Source organism: Procambarus clarkii, chromosome 41 (assembly GCF_040958095.1).
Source record: "Procambarus clarkii isolate CNS0578487 chromosome 41, FALCON_Pclarkii_2.0, whole genome shotgun sequence".
Taxonomy (NCBI): domain Eukaryota; kingdom Metazoa; phylum Arthropoda; class Malacostraca; order Decapoda; family Cambaridae; genus Procambarus; species Procambarus clarkii.
In genome coordinates this window covers 16,945,182-16,966,927 of record NC_091190.1, presented here as the reverse complement: position 1 = coordinate 16,966,927, position 21,746 = coordinate 16,945,182, and the positions used below count along the sequence as shown (strand labels likewise).

Here is a 21,746-nt window from a genome sequence, read left to right as displayed (position 1 = left end):
TTTTGTTTTGCGTTGCAGCGATGGCGTGTGGCAGTGTGTTCGCCGCGGAGAGCAAGCTGGGGCGTGACCTCTCCGCCCTCGACCCCACCCGCAGCGACCTCACTTCAGACCTCCCGCGGAAGAAGAGAGACTCGCCCCCCAACTCCAGAAACACCTCCTACAGGTAATGTGCCCCTTCACATCTGCCCTGTGCACCAGGGGCCAGATTCACGCAAGCACTTACGAACCAGTACATCTCTTCTCAATCTTTGGCGGCTTTATTTCCAATTATTAAACAGTTAATGAGCTCCGAAGCACCAGGAGGCTGTTTATAACAATAACAACAGTTGAATGGGAAGTTTTCATGCTGTTTATTAAACTGTTTAATAAATGTAACCAAAGCCGTCAAAGATTGAGGAAAGATGTACACGTTGGGATGTCTGGACATACCAATATGCTGGGATGCTCCCGGACGCAGGTTCGAATCCTCGTCACGGCCCTTGTGGATTTGTTCAGTAAGCCAGTGTTGTATTGCAGGGTTGGAGGGAGCGTGCACGAGGCTGTGAGGTTCCTGCAGGGGGAGCACGAGGCCGTCCTCCAAGGCCTCCACCAGCAGATACAACTCCTCCAGAAGCGCTGTGATGGTACGTACCCCCCCCCCCCTATGTCTAACCTACGCTTGAAACAATCGTGATCCCACGTGTGTGTTAGGTTGCCAGGTAATTTGTCCCATAGATCAATCACCCTATTTCCAAACCAGTATTTACCCCAGGTCTTTCCCGAGTCTAAACTTACCCAATTTTTATGTCTATTGTTTTTCTGTTTTGTGTTGTTAAATTTAACACTTTATTAGGACCTTCTTTGCTGTACCCATGTATCCATTTGTATACTTCAGTCGTGTTACCAATGTTTTCATCTTTCTAGAGAATATAAGTTAAGCTTTTTTAATATAAGGGAGGTTTGTAGTGCTTGGCATTAGCTTTGTGATCCTTGGCTGCATTAGCTTTGTGATCCTTGGCTGTATTAGCTTTATGATCCTTGGCTGTACAGGTGGGAATCAGCCCATGTCTAGCGTGGTGGCCCGAGCTGGGAATAGTGTATATAATGTGCCCAACGCGCACCGTCCACACACACTGTTAAATGTCATGCTGCTGACGCTTCTAAAAATAAATTCCAGTATCCTGTTTGCGTTTATTCCGTCATTAATACCTCCCCTACCATGCCGGAGTCTTCCCCTACCTCGCCTATACCTTCCCCACCCGGCCTATTCCTCCCCAACCCTGTCACAACTTCCCCCACCCCGTCACAACCTCTCTCACCCTGTTACAACCTCCCCCACCCTGCCACAACCTTCCCCACCCTGCCACAACCTTCCCCACCATGACACAACCTATCCCCAACCCACCACAACCTCCCCCTACCCCACCACAACCTCCCCCCACCCTGCCACAACCTCCCCCCAGCCCACCACAACCTCCCCCCAGCCCACCACAACCTCCCCCCAGCCCACCACAACCTCCCCCCACCCTGCCACAACCTCCCCCAGCCCACCACAACCTCTCCCCAGCCCACCACAACCTCCCCCCAGCCCACCACAACCTCCCCCCAGCCCACCACAACCTCCCCCCAGCCCACCACAACCTCCCCCCAGCCCACCACAACCTCCCCCCAGCCCATCACAACCTCCCCCCAGCCCATCACAACCTCCCCACCCCGTCACAATCTCCCCACCACGTCACAACCTCCCCCCACCCCACCACAACCTCCCCCCCACCCCACCACAACCTCCCCCCCACCCCACCACAACCTCCCCCCCACCCCACCACAACCTCCCCCCCACCCCGCCACAACCTTCCCCCCACCCCGCCACAACCTCCCCCCACCCCTTCACAACCAGGGGACACCTGGAATGTCACCTTCACATGCAAGGTAGTTTGCTTATCGCCGCTGTCAAGTTCCCGCAGTTAACAGCACCAGTCCCAGGCCTTGACTTACCATACCACTGCTACCATACTAGTACTACCACCATTGTTATCATACTAGTACTACCACCATTGTTACCTGGGAGTACTGGGAAGATGGAACCACCATGATTCCCTTACTAGTACCACAATCATAGCTACCATACCAGCACCACCGCCATCACTACCACACCTATACCACCACCAATCATGTGGTAGTGGTACTAGTGGTAAATATGTCAAATTAATGTGATTTCACCACAATCAGTGCTACCATACCATTACCACCAACATCACAAACACACCAGTACCACCACCATTACTACCATACAAGTACCATTACAGTTACTATCATACCAGTACCACCACTATCACTACTATACCATTACCACCAACATCACAAACACACCAGTACCACCACCATTACTACCATACAAGTACCACCACAGTTACTATCATACCATTACCACCACTATCACTACCATACCATTAACACCACCATCACTATTACACCAGTACCGCCACCATTGCCACCATTCTTCACACAATATTTTTTGCTTTGTTAAGCTTAAAAAATATAAAAACAGTATGCTATAAAACAATTTCTAGTTTTGCTTTGCTTATGTTTACCCGAGTTTACCTGAGAGCCACTAACACTAGTAGCCTCGACGAGGACAGGAAGCCGGCAGCTTGTTGAAGGTTTCCCCCACCTCATTTGCCCTAATCTTTTCCAGCTGTACTTTAAAACTCAACAGAGTTTTGGCAGTAACGGCTTTGGCGGGAAAGCAATGCCATAGGTTAATAACCCAGTAGGTGAACAAGCATCTACAGTACTGTTCTCAGTCCTATTTGTTGAGCTTGAAACCGTTGCTCCTTATTTGTGTTACACCTGACCTTTTGAAGAAATTTTTCAGATCAACATCCTCCAATTTGTTCAGTATTTTAAGCGTTTCAATAAGATCCGCCCTGTCATGCCTGGTTTGTAATGTTGTTAGCCCTGTGGTCCTCAACCGTTCCTGATACATGAGTTGACTTAACTCTGGAATGATTTTTTGTTGCCCGGTGTTGCACTTTCTCCAGAGCAGCTATATCCTTCTGAAGATGAGGTCTCCATGCTTGGATACAGTAATTCAAATGGGGGCACACACCAGAGATTTATACATTTGAATCACTACCTTCTTTTCCTTGAAATCGAAGGTAAGCATGATTATTCCAAGTGTTTGGTTAGCTTTTTTAACTGCTGTTCCTACCTGCTGTGCAACTTTCATTGATTGGTGGATTTTGACTCCAAGGTTCTTTTCCTCATCAATCTGCTGTAATGTAATGTTAATAATAATAATAATAATAATAATAATAATAATAATAATAATAATGTTTATTCAGGTAAAAGTACATACATACAAAATGAGTTACAAACAGAATGTTGGATTTCTAGATAGAGCTAATACAGTATATACTTTGCCTAAAGCCACTAGTACGCACAGCTTTTCGGGCAAGAAACCCGAATTGTTATTAATTGGGTAGTTGTGGTGTGGATTGTTGTGCCCCACATGCAGGGTCTTGCATTTGTCAATATTAAAGAGCATTTGCCAGTCATCTGACCATTTGTGGAGTTCCTGCAGATCTCTTTGAAAGGCTACAACAACATTATTCATTATCATTAAAAACAAAATAAAAACAATTTGCTGTCAAGCAGTATTTAGATTTTCTTTGCTTTATAGACTGCATGTTGTGTTCCTCTTGTGGGGAAATGACAGTGTTTCATCACTTTGTATGTGTTGCAGATTTACAGTTTGAGGCCCATCTTCGGCATGTGACCCTTACTGATGAAGACACATGGAGGTCGCAGGTCGCCGAGCTCAACAAGCTTCTGGAGGAGCGAACAAAGTGTGTGGTGCAGCTGGAGAAGCAGCTGTCAGAGCAGCAGAGACTGTCAGAGGAAGAGCGCGAGCAGAACAGGTGGCGGGAACTGCAGCTACAACAGCAATTGGAAGCTGGGGAGCGGCGGGTGTCAGAACTACGTGGAGAGGTGCATAGACTGCGGGCGCAAGTGCGTGATTTAAGGGTGTACAGTTCAGCACTGCGAACTGTTGGCGCTCGTGCATCCTCTTCCCGGACTGCTTCTCGCAGCTCTAACAATATCACTGCACGCCCTCTCTCCCGCAACTCCCGTGCCTCTGTCGGCTCTCAGGAATCACTAGAGTCTTCAGGACCTCGAAGTCTTGGTTCTGAAGATGGAGAAGCAGGATCGTGGCGAGAGGCACGGCTAGGAGGCACTAATGTTACTACTCGCAACCCTCGGGCAGGAAGAACGCCTCTTAATGCTCATCCTCGACACTCCACCTTCTCCCTTCCACCCACAATCACCTCCCCGCCCGCCTCTCTGCCACCCTTGGCATCTATGCCAACCCAGCGCCCGACCTCCACTTCCACCGTCATTCTGCCACCCATCACAACCAGTCAAAATGTCTCCCGCCATGTCCGTCGCCAACTCCGCCTTGGGTCGGCGCCAGTCCTTGACATAGACCGCAGCAACCCCCACCCTCAGCGTGATAGGGTATGACCCCGCCTGACCTCGGCCCCAGTGCAGAGGGTGTGCATGCACAGGGTCACTACTGGAGAGAGCATGGCTAGGGTCCAAGCAACACCAAAGAGGGGCCGACCAGCCAGTGTGTGCAGCTGCAAAGTATCATGGCAGACTCCAGGAACCAGTGGCTAACTGACTTGTCTGGGAACTGTAACTCAAATAACAATGTACAGCATGTTCATTCTGCAGTTACTAAAATAAACTTTTACAGTGGTCTCCCCTCCTCCAGAGGAAAATATTTTGAACACAATACATAGTACAAAATGACCACTATAAAATCTAACAATTGCAGCATTTTAGTGTATTCAAATCTGACATATAGAAAACAATTGTAGCAGTGATAAAGAAAATAGAAAGGCTGAACCTGGCAATATTGTACATTAACATTATGCTCCAGGGAACTCACTCGTGCATCCAGACACCTCAAGTGTGTGTGAATATACAATATTTTTATACCTGGTGCATTTTGAACCCACCTAAACAAAAATTATTTTCACATTAAATATTATAACTTATTTGTGATATATTTTCTCAATTTATGATTTGTTTTTGTATTGAAAGTTTATACTGATACAGTACTATACTGATACAGTGGAGTGGTTTCTAATACTGTGTAATAGCGGAACATAAATCTCATCAAACATGGTAAATATTCGTATATGCAGCCAGTATGATACGCATCCGTATGTGGCCAGTACGACAGGCGTCCTCTATGTGGTCAGTATGATAAGTGGCTTTGATGTGTTTCCCATGTAGCCTGATGTTTATACAAGTCATGTTATTGACCTACTACAGACATGTGTGCACAAAGGAATGAATTGTGCATTACATTTCTTATGTGTGTGATTTGACATAGGTGATTTTAACCTCTTTTTTTTTTTTTTAATTATTTTTGGTTTGTATTGAAAATGGTTTCCATTTATACATTCATAAGTTTTAAATGCTTTTTAATATTTTCATGTAATAAAATCCAAAAATTATTATTAAATATTTGTGGCACTTCAATTTCCAAGTTGCTCTGTACAGGAACAATCATGTTTTGTACTTGACTTCCTGTGGCATACAGTTATAGCAACGAAAACTAAATGTATCTCAAATTATCCTGTCTAATAGTAAACATAAAGAAAGATGCTGTGAAATTCATGCAAATTTTCTCTAAACGTATACAAACAAAACTCTAAAATTAATGCAATTTTCATCCAAGCGTGCAGAAAGATGCTATAAAAATTTGCATGCAAATTTCCTCCAAATGTATACAGATATACAGTACTTTAAAATCCATGCGAATGTATTAATTATTTTGTCCCGACACTGCAGTCTCATCTCAAAGGTCTGTGTTCATCGTCATCATTATCAAAAGTGTTCAGGATTTTTTATTTGGATTTTAGAAGTTTGAATCCTTGGTTTGTATGATTCATTGGTACAGTATTTGGAGATATTATATATATATATATATATATATATATATATATACATACATATATACACACACACACACACACACACACACAGTATATTACATACATATATTATATATATATATATATATATATATATATATATATATATATATATATATATATATATATATATATATATATATATATATATATATATATATATATATATATATATATATATATATATATATATATATATATATATATATATATATATATATATATATATATATATATATATATATATATATATATATATATATATATATATATATATATATATATATATATATATATATATATATATATATATATATATATATATATATATATATATATATATATATATATATATATATATATATATATATACACACGTATTATTTTTATAGTGGTTAAATTGAGAAACTTGATTAACAGTTGTGATTAAGTTTACTTGGTAATTTCACCTATAGAAAAAACTTGATCAGTACTTAAGTTTGGGCATATCTGTTACCTAATTGAGGAATTGAGCCTAGTCGGGCCTTAGTCAGGGCTGAGGTATTTGTATCATATTTGGTTCAAATAAATATTTCCATTGACTTGGATAATTTGTTTATAATTTTATTTACCCTTATATAATTGTGTTGGCCACTCTATATAGCATATACAGTATGCCCCATAGAGCTTCCACCATAAATATTGTAACTAAATACTGTGGTATGAGTGTTAATTTTACCATCATCCTATAATTACTCCTTTAAATACACAATGTATATTTATAGATATCATTTATCACATCAATGTTCATCATAGAAAATACATGTAATGTATTTTTTTTATGAGCCGCCGACTTCCTGTCCCCACCGAGGCCACTAAGGATGTAGGCCCTTAAGTAATTCAGGTAATGTAACTTCAATTTTGTAGTAAAAAAATTTATTTCATGTATTAATGTTGTATTATAGGTTTGAATAATTCACAAAGTCTAGTACCATACATACATCATTGTACAATACTTAGGAAATACTAAGTCATATACATATCTTATGGAGCTCTCATTGTTGTCTATGATGAACCCTTTCATTGTTATTATCATTGTCACAAACACTCCAGATTTCCATTCCGTTGGACATCCTAAAATTCATGTCAATTATTATTTTAGCCTACAGGACCAATAAGTAGTCTTGCCTGTAATGCCACTAAGCAGCCTAACCTGCAATGCCAATTATCAGTCCAGCAAACTGTGGCATTCAATGCCAGATTTACCATTTCATAAGACTTCTGGAACAATATCCATGCATGATATAAAATGCATTTCACCTGCTTGACTTTCATGTTGAATGCATTAACTGTAATGAATTTTGCCTTTCATTTTCTATCTTCCTGAGTCTCCTCTTTATTTCAGATACATTAGATGTGACTCAGGCCAGCCACCAGAATTGATATCAGTGAGACGACAGTATTACTTCATCTGCATCAACCAAATGCTCACCTTGGACGGTCTCCTCTTCAACCATATTCTTCACCATATCAACCACTTTCAGACCTTGTCAACCAGCTCTGCTAGGTAGATCACTTCTCCAGCTATGCCAAAGCAGTGTCAGATGTGATTTTCTTACATCTGCTCAAAAACATTATTGAGGTTGAATTCCTCTTCAGAAGAACTGGCTGCCACCCTCACCCTGTGAACAAGGAGATTGCTGGTGAGCATGCTAGAGTGGCTTACTGATAAATGGGAGAGTGGAAGAGAGAAAGAAGAGAGAGGAGAGAGATATACATAAAAGATAAAACACATTATACAGGTACTAAGATCTGAAAAAGGCAAAAATATCCTGAAAACTATTTTCTAATATTAATAAAAATGCACTTGGTCATCACATGGGGCCATTAGCATTTTCAGATGGGCTCAATATGTTCTTTAGTTCGTATATGAACGGAATACAGGTACTGTACATACATAACAATATGAGATGGTTACGACAAGTACTTGATCCCATACAAACTAAATAAATGGTAATGTATAATCATTTATGAATAAAGTTTGTTGTTGTTAATATGACTAATAAATTGGCATTTGGTTTAAATAATGCCCGTTGTCATGGACAGGAAACTTATTGAGGTCCTCTGAAACCACGGTCAACTTCAGACCTTTCCCAGGATTCAACCTACAACAGTTATCTTAATCCCGGGTACCTGTTTACTATTATGTGAATTGAGGTATAGGACCGGTTAAAGAAAATGTGCCGAACCCTTTATCTTGCCCAGGATTGAACCCAGGTCCCTCGATTGGGAGTTGAGGATGTAGACCAGTGTGCTCTAGATTTATCCTTCAATGTAAAGTTTTAAATTGGTGTGGGTTAGGATAAAGGGTTTAGTTACATTGACATAGGATTAAAATACTGAACAAATTAGAAAATATTGATCCAGATCACCTCTTTAAAAGGTCATGTGTTACACATACTCGAGCAATAGCTTCAAGCTCAACAAGTCACAGTGTAGGACAGAAAACAGGTGCATTTCACCCATAAGGTGAAATATAAGAAATATATGAAATATAAGGTGAACCCATGGAACTGCTTACTCATCGAAGCAGTAAATACCAAGATGATATTGCAATTCACATTCCATTTGGAAAAAATTCAGGAAAAATGGGAAGGGGGGAAAGACCTTTGGCAAGCTGTCATCTTTCTGTCTGTCTAGGCCACTTGATAAATGCTGGCCCTCAGGCAAATTTTATACACTACAGTTGGATGAGAGTTGAGGCTTCAGTCAATCTGGGTGCAATAAGTGGATACATAACTTCCCTAATTGCTAATTGGACTCAAGTTTGATTCCCATCAGAGCGAGACATTAGGTATGTTTCTTAAATCCAATGCCTTTGTTCACATAGCAGTAAATAGGTAACTGGAAAATAGGAGACTATTAAGGGTTGTATTGCGGCTAAAGTTAGTTGCTGGCCTAAAGGGTATCTCAGTAAGCCTTACAGGTTTTTTGTCCAAAACAATGGAAAAGAAAAAAACACTAACTTTAAGTTGTTTTGTTTATCTCTCAGTTGATCAGTGAATACAGCCTTAATAACCCTCCAGAGGTTGACAGCCCAAAATCACAAAACCAAACAAAAATCTATCATGTTCAAACCTAATTCATAATATATTTGCCAGAGCAGAATGTGTATACTGTACAATATATTTAAATTTCTAAAAAAAAAAAAAAAATGTGTAAGTGTATTTCATTCAAAATTATGCACTTACTATCAGACATCTTAGCCAAGTATCTGAAGTTTGCTTAATGTAGGTAATGCTACAGTAAAGACAGTCATGTAAAGACTTTACATGACTGTAAAGTTGTCGCCCCGCTGGATAAGTGTGGAGCAGGATTAGTAACTTTGTAACTCACCATAGATCTAAATTGCCTTGTATAGAGACTGCTGTGGGCCACTTTGTGAACCACTTGTGATATAAAAAGACTATTGATGTACAGTAGTACAGTATAATAATTAATATGTACATATATATATATGTATGTATGTGTACTGTATTAAAAACTGTGTAACTAGCTTCAAAAGATTGTTACTTGCTTAGTTAAATGAACTATGGGGTTTAGTTCCTGAACCCATTATGTGCCTCCATAACTCTTTCCACCACCACCCATGGGGTGGGTATAGGGGTGCATAAAAAATTACTGAAGTGACTAAGTTGGTAACAGAAGAGGTTTTGGCTGTACCTGGCGGCTTGATGGACCCCAGCCATCCTCCGGCGGTACACAACCTTCGACGCCTCTACCACCAGTTCTTCCCCAGGCACCACCCAGTCACTGGTACCCATTGAGTACTTGCTGCAACACATAACATTTCCATTATTAATATATGATAACATAAGATAACAAAAGATGAGCAGAACATTTACATATGGTATTTTTACATTCTTACAAAGCCACTAACATGCATAGTGTTTTGGGCACTAACACGTAGCGTTTCAGTTATTTCAATATGCTAGCCAGAGATAATAATAATGATGGTGGTGATAAGAATGGTGACGGCACCCTGTAGCTAAGTGGTTAGAACCTTTAGCCAGCAAGCAAGAAGGCCTGGGTTCGAATTCATGGCAGGGTTCGACTGGGGGGTTATTCCATCACTGCTGTCCCCTGTACACCCAGCAGCAATTGGGGACCTGATTTATGTGCTATTATTATTATGACTTTATCTTATGAAAATGAAAATACTGTAATGTACTGAAAGTTTCTTTAAATTATGAATGTACAACATTTATGGATAAAGTTTGTTTTGATATGGATGTGAAACAACTGGTGGATTGCATTCAGGGTAGAAAACTGGTGCTGAATAACCTGACAAGGTTCTAGCGTCTGGAGTCTTATTGTACATGACAGTGAACACTTCAAATCAATATTTATGAACTTGGTGTCAGGTTAGAACATGTATGCAAGTCAATTTTATGACACTTGGGCCAAGAGTACTTCTTGTATCATAAATGAAACAGATAAACCCAACTGTTCACTGGCCACCCTGTTCTCACAATCTGGCAAGCATCAAGTCTGAAGTGGTTTTGCATAAGGAGAAGTAAACTAACCTGGGCAACCCACCTCACTTATAGTCCCAATGTTCCTTAGAGGAAGTGTCACTATTGTTGTTTTTAATTACACTAAAACACTGGAATTAGAGGCTGCAATCAATACTGTAGTGTAAACATTACCATAAACACAGATTAAGTAGGCAGTAAACAATCACTCACCAGTACTTAGAAAGTGGACACCCAACCAAGTATAAAACTTTCCACTTGTCTGCTGATTGTTCTGGGGCTCCAGTCCTCCAGTTGGGGGTCAGGTCGGTGTGGTAAAGAGTGTGGGAGTCACGGAGGTTGAGGTTGCGGGCATGCTGGACAAGCGTGTGGGAATACGGATGAACTCGAAGCCTGATAACACCCTCATAAAGCTCCTTCACCTCCTGGTCATCTGTTCCCAGACACTTCCAAGTGAGAATTAAATAAGCATATAATCAAATGTTTTCTTAGTTACATAATAACTGCAAAAATCTATAACAAATGCCATCCACTACATCCATTACTGTAACTGGTTTATCTGAGTAACCGACAGCAAGTCGGAGACACCCTAAAACAATCAGTTTACCAAGCATCCTTCAGAGAGATCCATTACTCAATACCGCAACAAGAATCCTTCAGGGAGATTCCAGGCACTCTTTAGTCTACCAGGGATTCCTTAAAAACACTGCAAGATACTCAAGTTTATCAAGGATCTCTCAGAGGGCACAATGGCAGAAGGCATCACTCACTGCTTGCATGATGTAGAAGCTGTTGTACTCATCAGAACGGCTGACTACACCCAGGAAAAGCACGAAGGGTCCAGTCTGCATGAGGGAGCAACAGAAATTCTCATTATTTGTCACCTACTTTTTCCTGCTTGCCTGTCACCTACTTTCTCCTGACTGCCTGTCACCTACTCCTCCCCTGCCCATCTGTCACCTACTTTCCTCCTGCACATTTGTCACATTTCTCCCCTGCCTGTCTCTGCTACCTACTTCACCCATGCCTATCTCTGCTATCTACTGTACTTCCCACTTTCTGCCTCCTCTTCTTACCATGTTGTTGGGGATGATATGGGTGTGGCAAGGGTGGTCGTTGAAGTTGAGCTTAGTGGCGCTTCGTATCTCATTCTCCATCCAATCAGAGTAGTTTTGGGCCACCAACCTGTAAATATTAGTTATCTATAACTTGCATAGTTAATACTCTCTACATGTTTTGATTTTAAACTCAGAGTATAAATAGGTTAACTAATAAGAGCATAAATATTGACTTGGAACAGTTAGGGAACTGTAGTAATCAGGGTTTGAAGTCTGACCTACTACAGTACAGGTGCCTGAAGTCATGATTACCTACAGTACAAGTGCTTGAAGTCATGACCACTTACAGTACCAGTGCCTGAAGTCTGGACTACCTACAGTTCCAGAGCCTGAACTCTGGACTACCTACAATACCAATGCCTGAACTGGACTACCTGATTTACCATTGTTTTATCTATTCTAGTATTTTACCATTTATTCCATGAGCTTATAATATCCTTGCCAGTCTTTCAGGTGGTACCTTATCAAAGGCTGTAGCAAAATTCATGTAAACTACATCCACCGGAAGGCCTTTGTCCGAGTAGCTGGTGACCGTTTAAGAGAATATGAGAAGGTTTGTAAGAAGAGATCTATATATGCATATAAATACAGATGTGTAATTGTATATAAAAAATAAAAAAATAAAAAATTAATAAATAAGATACAGAGTGGATATGATTATGTACAAGATCTTGAGGGAATAGATAAAATGGATAAAGGAAGCTTATTTAAATTAAAAGGAAGTAGGACAAGGAGAAATCAGTGGAAGCTGGACTTGCAATTGAATTGTAAGGAAGTTTTCGTTCCATATACAGTACAAATTCAAATTAAATTTTTGTACAGGTATTTATAAGACTGTGTGTACAAAGAACATTGAAACAATGTACAACTGAGGGGACAGGTGTTACACAAACTAATGAAGTCACCATTACACGACGCATTTTGGGTAAAACTTAAAATAATTTGGGAAAAAAATTATTTAAAGGTGTGAAGGGTAAACACTTAATACTAGTTGAGAAGCTAACAAAATTGAGAAAGTTCCAAAAAAATAACAGATGAATACAATAAAAAGGTGATACAGTACTTAAAAGATGATAGTCATAGACTATTACTTGATAGAGTCAGTAGCTCTAGCAACACTTCAGTAGTTTATTTACATTAATAGCAGAATGAAAATACTACAGAGTAATTTTGAAAAGCGACTGGAACATAACATGGCGTAATAAAGTATAAATAATTAATATGATAGTATAATTTAAGTATAAAGGGGCCAACACTTAAAACTGAACAAGGATCAAAACAAAAGCCAGACGAGTAAACACTTCATAAATGAAATGTAATAATTACTGTAGATGACAATGAAGAAAGGGCATATTTACCAGTATTAGTAAATCAAATTTAAGATTAACACAAAAATAACTTATTACATAGGAAAATGTGAGAGTAATTGGTTACATGATATTGAGTACTGTATATGATATTAAGTAAATATTTCTTAATTTCTCTTTTAAACTGGTTGGGAGATGTACAGCTTTTAATTACATTTGGGAGGTTATTCCACAATTTGGGACCCTTAATTTGCATAGCAAATATGGCTGGTACGGAAAATGAAAAGCACTGGAGGAAAAGGTTGTTAAAACCAGTTCCATCCACAACTTTAAAAAGAAATATGAAGAGGTTAATATTGAGAGGGGGGCAATTAGCATGCCAGATATGAACGGCTAGGAGGAGGGACAAAAGGACCTAGATTTCACTTCCCCGTAGTCACTGGGGAAGTAAGCACATGTTGCCTCTTCCATACACACAGTCTCATTCCACACATCTTCCTCACCCACCTGTGGATACCTTTGAGGGTGGTGTGTGGATCTCGATTCAGGAGCCTGCTGCTGAAAAAAAGGTGCTGCTCCCAGCCAGTAACATGAACCCCGGCAGACCCAGCGTGAGCCGTCCTGGATACTTCGGGTACTACGGCGTCCATTCCACCACGAACACCTTCCGTGTACACCCACCAGTCCCAGTCTACACCACCCTACCGAAGACGTAAGTAATAATGGACTCACTGAAATGTGTACCCATGACTCACCCTGTAATTTATAACCAGGACTCGCCCCGTATAACCACGAATGACGTTGAAAAGTACCCAGAACTCACCCTGTAATGTATACCCAGGACTCACCCCGGAAGGAACCCATAGGGGCAGCACGTATTCAATCCAGCGCCTGCAGGTCATCCAGCCATACTGTGGATACATTTCTGCCCGAAGAACTGTTGACGGGTCGCTGGCAGTGTTTGGATAGGAATTCTGGCCGAAGGCATTGACTAGATATAGCGTGGGGTCGATGGTTAGTGCCGGGGCTGCCTGGTGGAAGTACCTGGTGGAGAATGAGAGGCTTTGAACGAGTGATGGAGGTCCCCAAGAATAAGCTGGAAACTCTGAAAATAGATGGAGGTTCTAAGTTTTGGAAATCCCAGAGAAAGAGTTCAAATCTCTAGGGCATAGAATATGGCTTCGGTGGTGAAGTGCATATTATGCTCTCGGTTCATGAAGGCTCGATTTCAACATTATAAATGTAAGGAGTATCGTGCTGTTTATGTTATCTTTAAACTAAATGATACTTTATTGTGATTGCATAAGTGCTTAAATATACTGTATGTACAAAATCCTCTCTTAACAGTCTTGATCAGGTCACAACAAGACGAATGCCTCCTTAAAATATTAATCCAGTCTCTTGAAATTAGCTGTTCTTACTACTTGTGTACTTACCCATGTCTAAGGAAAGCGAGACATTAATGTTACAAGTTTACAATACGTACATTACAAGTTTTCCTTGTTGCTCATGCTCCAGAACTAGTCATGCCGACAGTCTGTGAATGTAATAAAACAAAGCCCTATCTCATAGGACTCAATTTGATCTCATTGTAACAAAAAGAACCTCCAAAATTACATACTTGATCTGAACCACATACAGCAGCACTGACCAAAGTTATTTGAGGTGACCTAACCTGGCCCAACCTTCACTGATCTGATGCGCTTTAGATAATTGCGATGCGCTCTAGTTGCGGTGACAGGAAGCCAGTAATTATGCTCACTGAGGTTCCCCCCACCCCAGACGTTACCCAGGACACAGCCCACAGCAGTTCCCTAACTCCCACCTGGGGACAGAACCCGGGTCCGTGGACAATGATACGAGGTCGTATAAATCACTATACCACAGTAACCATGCTGACCTGAGCAAGTCCGGGGAGAGAATGAGGTCGTCCTCAAGTAGGATGACCTTGTCAACGTGAGGCCAGCGCTCCAACACGCTGTAGAGGGCGTAGGCGATGTTGGCATTAGTCCTGGGGAGACCATCACTATACTTGTTATAACATGCGATATGCAAGATATATTTATTTATATTTGGTGGACCTTTGGCATGCCGCTGAGGTCACTAACACTGGTATCCTCGTTGAGGCCACTAGTCTTAGTGGCCCTCAGGTAAATTCAGATGAAATAACATATATGCAGCACTTTACACTCGATGAATGTAGAGAGGCTGTAAACTATATTATTTTATACTGTACTGTACATTATTTTAATGTATATAGACAGCAAACCAAGTTAATTTACCTGAATTCATGTAAATTATCCGTATTTACTTGAACGCCACCATCTCTTTAGTGGCCTCAACAGGAACAGGAAGCTGGCGTTTTGTCAAAGGTAACCCAAATGTACTCATAAAATACGTAATTAAACCCCTCATATATATTTTCTGTAAGTAAAAATCAATTCAAATATATTTTGGTGTTCTAAATCACATGCATGTACTTTCTCACCCTGTTGAGAGAGTACATCCATACATACACACACACTCACACATATGATATAATGAAGTATAAGCATATATATACTCGCCTGGTGTTCTTCCCTGGAGGTCCTTGGGGGGTGTGGACGACGGTGCTCACTTGGAAAAGATTTGCCAGTTGCAGAGTTTCCTGATGAGGGCCATCGATAGCTACTAATATTTTAGTTTGCCCTGAACCCTCTACTTGTTTTAGGTTCTTTAATAACCTACAAAGAGAAAGAAAACAATATAACCCTTAATGAGTAACTAATGTAACTAGCATTATAAACGGAATCGCTTATACAGGCGCCCGTCCTCACAGCAAATCCATTTCAAAGTTATGCTTTTTTATTAAACAGCTGCTTGCGGGAAATGAAACTTTAGCTCCTTGGTACCAACTCCCACTCTTTATTCAGTTCGTCGAGTGATTAACGGCTTTATAAAATACAAATTAAATTCCTTATTTATTCCTTCTATATAAGTATCTACTCTGGAGAGGTAGACTTACCTCTGGAGAGGTAGACCTATCTCGGGAGAGGTAGACCTATCTCGGGAGAGGTAGACCTATCTCGGGAGAGGTAGAACTGATCAGGGGGATGCAAACCTTCCCTGAGAGGGGTATAGACTTATCTCTGGAGTAGACTTACCCCGGTGGAGGTAAACCTTCCATGATAAAGATGGATCTATCCTACCAGAGACAGACCTACCCAGGTAGAATTAGACCTATCCTGGAAGAGGGAGACCTAACCCGGTTGACGTAGACCTACCCCAGAAGAAGACCTACCGGTACAGATAGTAGGGCTTGTTGGCTGTGACGATGACTACCGGGATGTCCTCCGTCATATCAATACTGGGCTGTGAAGGATATGGTGTATGATTATAAGATATATAATGGGTTGTACCGGGTATTAGTATACATAGTATGATCATACAAAGTATTTACCTGAGAGTTTACCTGAATTTACCTTCATGCCTGGACGGGGACATCAAGTTTTTACTTAGACTTATCGAGGTCATCTAAGGCCTAAGACCTAGGCCAACTACTGGCGTTTCCCAGGTATATATTTTACTTCTAAGTGAGCAGAGGTATCAGATGAAAGGAAACTTGCCCAACCGTCTCTGTCCCGTCCAGGGATCGAACCCATCAGTTGTGAGAGAGGACACAGATCACTGCGCTACAGAACCTCTATAAGCGAGGGATGCTTAAGTATTTTTCCAACAAAAAACGTGTTTTTATCATATACTTCCAGTCTAAAGGTTTATTAAGAGTCATGTTTTAAACGGTTGTTGAGAAAGGCTCTAACTAACCGAAACATTCAACATACACGTTTCCCTGTGGTTTTCCCGCATATACTGTATATACATACTCACTGGAGGAGGGCGCTTGGTAGGGATGTATGGCCGCCCACAATCACACAGTCCGCCGTAGCCTTCATATAGCTCACAGAACTCAGCCTGCGCCCACATCTCCGCCGCCCACTCACGCCCACACCACTCTCCTGTAAGAAGATAAGAAGAAAGATAACAAAAATCACGACACAAAGTACCATATAAAGTTAAGTCAAGTGTTTGAATATTTCAAAGTAAATAGACAGTAACTGAGTTAAGCCAGAGTGGGAACCGTAATTGTAAATGAAGGGCCCAGGAGCTCTGTCCTGGGTCCTCTGCGGTTTACTGTGTATATAAATAACTTGAATAATCCCAGGAGTAAACAGTAACTTTATCAAATTTGCTGAAAACACTATAAATATGATAATTAATTCACACGAGGCTGTAAAGTCGTTACAGGATGCCTAGCAAGACTTTTACACTGAACAAAATGTTGACAGATGCAGTTCATTGGTGACAAATGTATAAGATTCTGAGCTTAGGTAATGGTAACAGAGTTACAGGATATCAGTTTGACAATAACATTTCCAAACCTAAATGTGACAGGGATCTGAGAGTCTTAAATAATAGCGATCTTAAGTAAAAAAAAAAACAATGTATAAATTTTTCGAAAGAAATAGGAATTATTTCTAGAAGCGTAAACAATAAATTAACGCCTCTGATGTTATCCTTCAGCTTGATATTGATTGTTATTTCTCATTTACATTGTGCAATTCAGTTTTCCCAACGATACTACAGAATTTACAGAAATTTTATGAAAATTTATGAAAGTGATAAAGCTTCTCCTTGGAACTAGAAATTCCTATAGAAGAGCTAGAAGACTACGAAAGCTTAATTTACATTTTCTAGAAAAGGCAAAAGTATACACATTGATAAATGAGTATAACAAGAACATTAGATGCTAAACATAACCACAGAATACGAAATATATATATAAATTCGATAAGTTTAGTCGGAAAAGACCTTGGGAAATATTGTTTGGAAACAAGATTGTAGATTTGTGGAATAAATTACCGGGTAACATATAATAAAGTGGTATCGTTGGACTGTTTCAAACGTAGGTTAGACATATATATGTGTTGGGTGGATATAAATAAGAGCTGCCTCATATGGCCCAATTTTCTGTAGTTTCCTTTAATTTTCGGGTTTTATGAGCTGAGGACGTAGACTACTGCACTACAGGACGTACCTGACGGAGCTCTAGGAAGGTCTACCTGCAGCAGGAGCGTTCTGGAGGGCCGTCCCAGCTCCCTGGTAGCCACCGTCTCCCCTAGTATCTTACCGGAACCCAGGTTAAGACCTTGTGCTTGGCCAGTGAGAGTAACCATGGCCCAAGGCTCCCCTACGGCCACCTGAGGCAGCAGAGTGGCCCCCATCTGCGACAGGACCTCTCCTCCTTCAGGCCACAGGTAGGTTATGAACTCTGGCTGCAGGTAAATAATGAGGGGTGATAATTGAATAAAAATAAATAAATATATATATTAACTAAATATATATATTATCAGCTAATCAATCAAGTCATATCCAATCAACTAACCTGACCCAGCAGAAGGAGAGCCCGGCCTGGCTGTAGGGAGGCTAGACAGGCGCGGAGGGTGTGCTGGCTGCCAGGCTGATGTGTACGGAAGTGACGTGCTAACATCACGTGCCCTGTTCGTACGTGAACCACCAGCACGTGCACTCCCCCTTCCTCCCCCTCGGCCTGCTTTCCGTACACCTGCCAACACCAGAACACGTCATCTGTCGTTGTGACCTTTAAAATATTTAGTATACAGACAGCAGACAGTTTTTTTCAGACAGCAGGTCACAATAGCGTGGCTGTACATTAGGCAACAGACGGTTAGAAAGGCGGGGTCCAAGAGCTAACAGCTCGATCCTGCAGGCACAAATAGTGAACACACACACACAACGCAAAATATACTTACAGAAACACCTCCCAGAAACACAAGGACACTACTTGCATTGACTGCCAGTGTTAGGGAGAGAGACTCCTCCCTCTGATCTGCAATAAACAAATAATATTTGTACAGTCTCTCTTGACAGCAAAGATAAAGGAGTAAGCTGTATATGTTAGATTTGTAACAGGTCGTCTTGATTGTTTTGAATGATGAACAAGTCGTCCTGATTGTTTTAAAGGAGGAATAAATCATCCTGATTGTTTTGAATGATGAACAAGTCGTCCTGATTGTTTTAAAGGAGGAATAAATCATCCTGATTGTTTTGAAGGATGAACAAGTCGTCCTGATTGTCTTAAAGAATGAGTAAGTCGCTCTGATCTTCCTCAAGGACGAACAAGTTGTGGGTTTCCGTAAACTCATTCATATATATATATATATATTATATATATATATATATATATATATATATATATATATATATATATATATATATATATATATATATATATCTAACGTAACCGTGAAGCAATCAAATGATCCCACATATATTATGTTACCCGGGTCTTTCCTGAATCTAAACTTATCCAATTTATATACCTTGTTTCGTGTTCTATTTTGGGTTATTTATTTATTTACTTATTTAATAAATAAATAAACGTCCCTTGTGGTACCCCCACTGGTAACTGCATTTCAATCTAACATGTTTTCGAATCATTATCCTCATCTTCTGGTGTTCGGATTTATATCGTTCACTCCACTAGTTAATGTTTATTTAGGAGAAGAGTACATACATAAAAATGATACATGAACAGTGGAGGATTCATATATAAGATACGTAGTGCTTGTAAAGTCACTAATGCGCAAAGCCTATCAACATACCTCTCGTTTTTTCCCACTGGTGAAGGGATATTTCCGATCCTTTCCACCACTGTGGCATCACTTCTCCCACTGCCACCACCATCACTATCATGAAGGTTGTCACCATCATTTCAGCGACTAAATCGTCACTGTCAAAAGCGCCATCATCACAAAACAAGCAGCTATATCATTGCCATGAAGAGTCATCGCCATTACTCCAGGAACGCGTTCCTGAAAACAATTATTCAGCGCCATAATTTTCAAATTATAGTTGTCGGGGCTTTCAGCCTCTCGGCACATTCTGCATGTATTCCTAACTGATGTACGTGGTCCCTTTTCACACACACACACACACACACACACACACACACACACACACACACACACACACACACACACACACACACACACACACACACACACACACACACACACGTCTTTAACGTGTATACCATGCAAGGTGATGGAGAAGATTGTGAGAAAGAACCTAGTAGGACATCTGGAGAGAAGGGACTTCGTGACACTACCAGCATGAGTTCAGGGATGGTAAATCTTGCCTCGCAGGTTTAATAGAATTCTACGATCAGGTGACAAAGATTAAGCAAGAAAGAGAAGGTTGGGCAGATTGCATTTTCTTGGACTGTCGGAAAGTCTTTGACACAGTACTGCATAAGAGGCTGGTGCATAAGTTGGAGAAACAGGCAGGAGTAACTGGCATAGTGCTCCAGTGGATAAGGGAGTACTTAAGCAATAGGAAGCAGAGTTACTGTAAGGGGTGAGACCTCAGATTGGCGTGAAGTCAAAAGCGGAGTCCCACAGGGTTCTGTACTCGGACCTATCCTGTTTCTGATACGTAAATGATCTTCCAGGGGGTATATATTCATTCCTCTCATTGTTTGCTGATGATGCAAAAATTATGAGAAGGATTAAGACAGGGAAGGACAGCACATGACAAGAAGACCTGGACAAACTGAATGAATGATCCAACAAATGGTTGTTAGAGCTTAACCCAAGCAAATGTAATGTAATGAAGATAGGTGTAGGGAGCAGGAGTACAGATATACGGTATCATTTGGGAGATGAAATTCTTCTAGAATCAGAGAGAGAGAAAGACCTGTCCCCCGAAGCCCACATCAAGAGGATAACATCAGCGGAATTCATTTATTATGTCTAATACATAAATATCTCTTACACAGGCACACACACACATCCGCAGGAAGCAGCCCGTAGCAGCTGTCTAACTCCCAGGTACCTGTTTATTGCTAGGTGAACAAGGGCCGCAGGCTGAAAGAAACTCTGCCTATTTGTTTCTGCCCCTGCCGGGAATCGAACCCGGGCCCTTAGGTTATACGACCTACTATCCTAAGGTTAGGTTAGGTCGTAGCCCTTTAGAGCTGCGACCCTAGTGCGCTGTCCACTCAGCCACCAGGCCCCCTGTACTCACCTAAAAAATATACAGGAGGATGGTAGCCTTCTGTTTTACAAATGAAACTGCTTTTCCAGACACAATATATCCGGACAGCCACCTTGGCGGTGCCCAATAACGAAACTACGTGGATATTTAGCCTTGTTTTCCTTGTTATTTATTCCCTCCAGGGGTCACTCTTGATAATTTGACCTCCCTATATATATATTTGGTGGTGTTGTTGATCAATATATGGGGTAAATGCAGTTCTTATTGATTGTTAAAATTATATTGTATAAATTTGAACGTATACATAATTTATATAGGCTTGCTGCTGGCCTTTAATTATAATACAGAAAAGACTTATTGCCTTGTTATAGAATAAGTAACTTTGCTTTGATTCATCTTTGGTATAATTGCTAGCATTTTTTCTATGGCAAATATATTAGTGGTTTTCAAAAATAGTTAAAATGAGCAACTGATTCGTTTGACTTGATGTGCTTTTCATAAAATTTTGCATTTGTTGCGTCAGACTCTTTGTATAGTAGAAATATAGAGTAGATATTTCAATTAACTAAGCTGAAAAGTTATTTTAAATAATTATTTAAGTAAATAACATCACGTTTATATATTATTGTTAATTGTATGTGTTTGGCACATTGGCGTTCGCTTTTCTCTGCTCCTCTTTCCTAAAGCTCGGTGGTTAGCTGACAGTGAAATTTACGTTTAAAAATATTTTATAACAAAATTTTCTTTACAAATATATATATGGAA

At 40.5% G+C, this 21,746-nt stretch overlaps 2 protein-coding genes across 4 annotated transcripts in view; one reads left to right on the top strand and one right to left on the bottom strand.

Moving 5' to 3' along the window:
- LOC123761074 (coiled-coil domain-containing 92B) overlaps positions 1 to 5,042 on the top strand; it is a 32,710-nt gene extending 27,668 nt beyond the window's left edge. For all 3 annotated transcript variants that reach the window (XM_045746987.2, XM_045746988.2, XM_069339420.1), the window contains 3 exons: positions 19 to 163; positions 517 to 623; positions 3,725 to 5,042. In XM_045746987.2, the coding sequence (XP_045602943.1) occupies positions 21 to 163; positions 517 to 623; positions 3,725 to 4,503 (1,029 nt within the window). In that variant the 5' untranslated portion in view covers positions 19 to 20 and the 3' untranslated portion in view covers positions 4,504 to 5,042. The remainder of the gene's footprint in view (positions 1 to 18; positions 164 to 516; positions 624 to 3,724) is intronic.
- A 1,522-nt stretch (positions 5,043 to 6,564) lies between these two features.
- LOC123761073 (protein O-linked-mannose beta-1,2-N-acetylglucosaminyltransferase 1) lies at positions 6,565 to 21,133 on the bottom strand. The gene is made up of 16 exons (XM_045746986.2): positions 21,012 to 21,133; positions 19,589 to 19,798; positions 18,737 to 18,813; positions 18,349 to 18,528; positions 18,001 to 18,238; positions 16,794 to 16,921; positions 16,207 to 16,277; positions 15,494 to 15,649; positions 14,827 to 14,937; positions 13,775 to 13,970; positions 13,434 to 13,627; positions 11,578 to 11,686; positions 11,272 to 11,346; positions 10,715 to 10,947; positions 9,690 to 9,800; positions 6,565 to 7,648 (listed from the first exon to the last, which is right to left on the bottom strand). The coding sequence occupies exons 2-16, from the start codon at positions 19,695 to 19,697 to the stop codon at positions 7,582 to 7,584; spliced, it is 2,055 nt and encodes a 684-aa protein (XP_045602942.2). The 5' UTR covers positions 19,698 to 19,798; positions 21,012 to 21,133; the 3' UTR covers positions 6,565 to 7,581.
- Between the last annotated feature and the right edge of the window lie 613 nt (positions 21,134 to 21,746).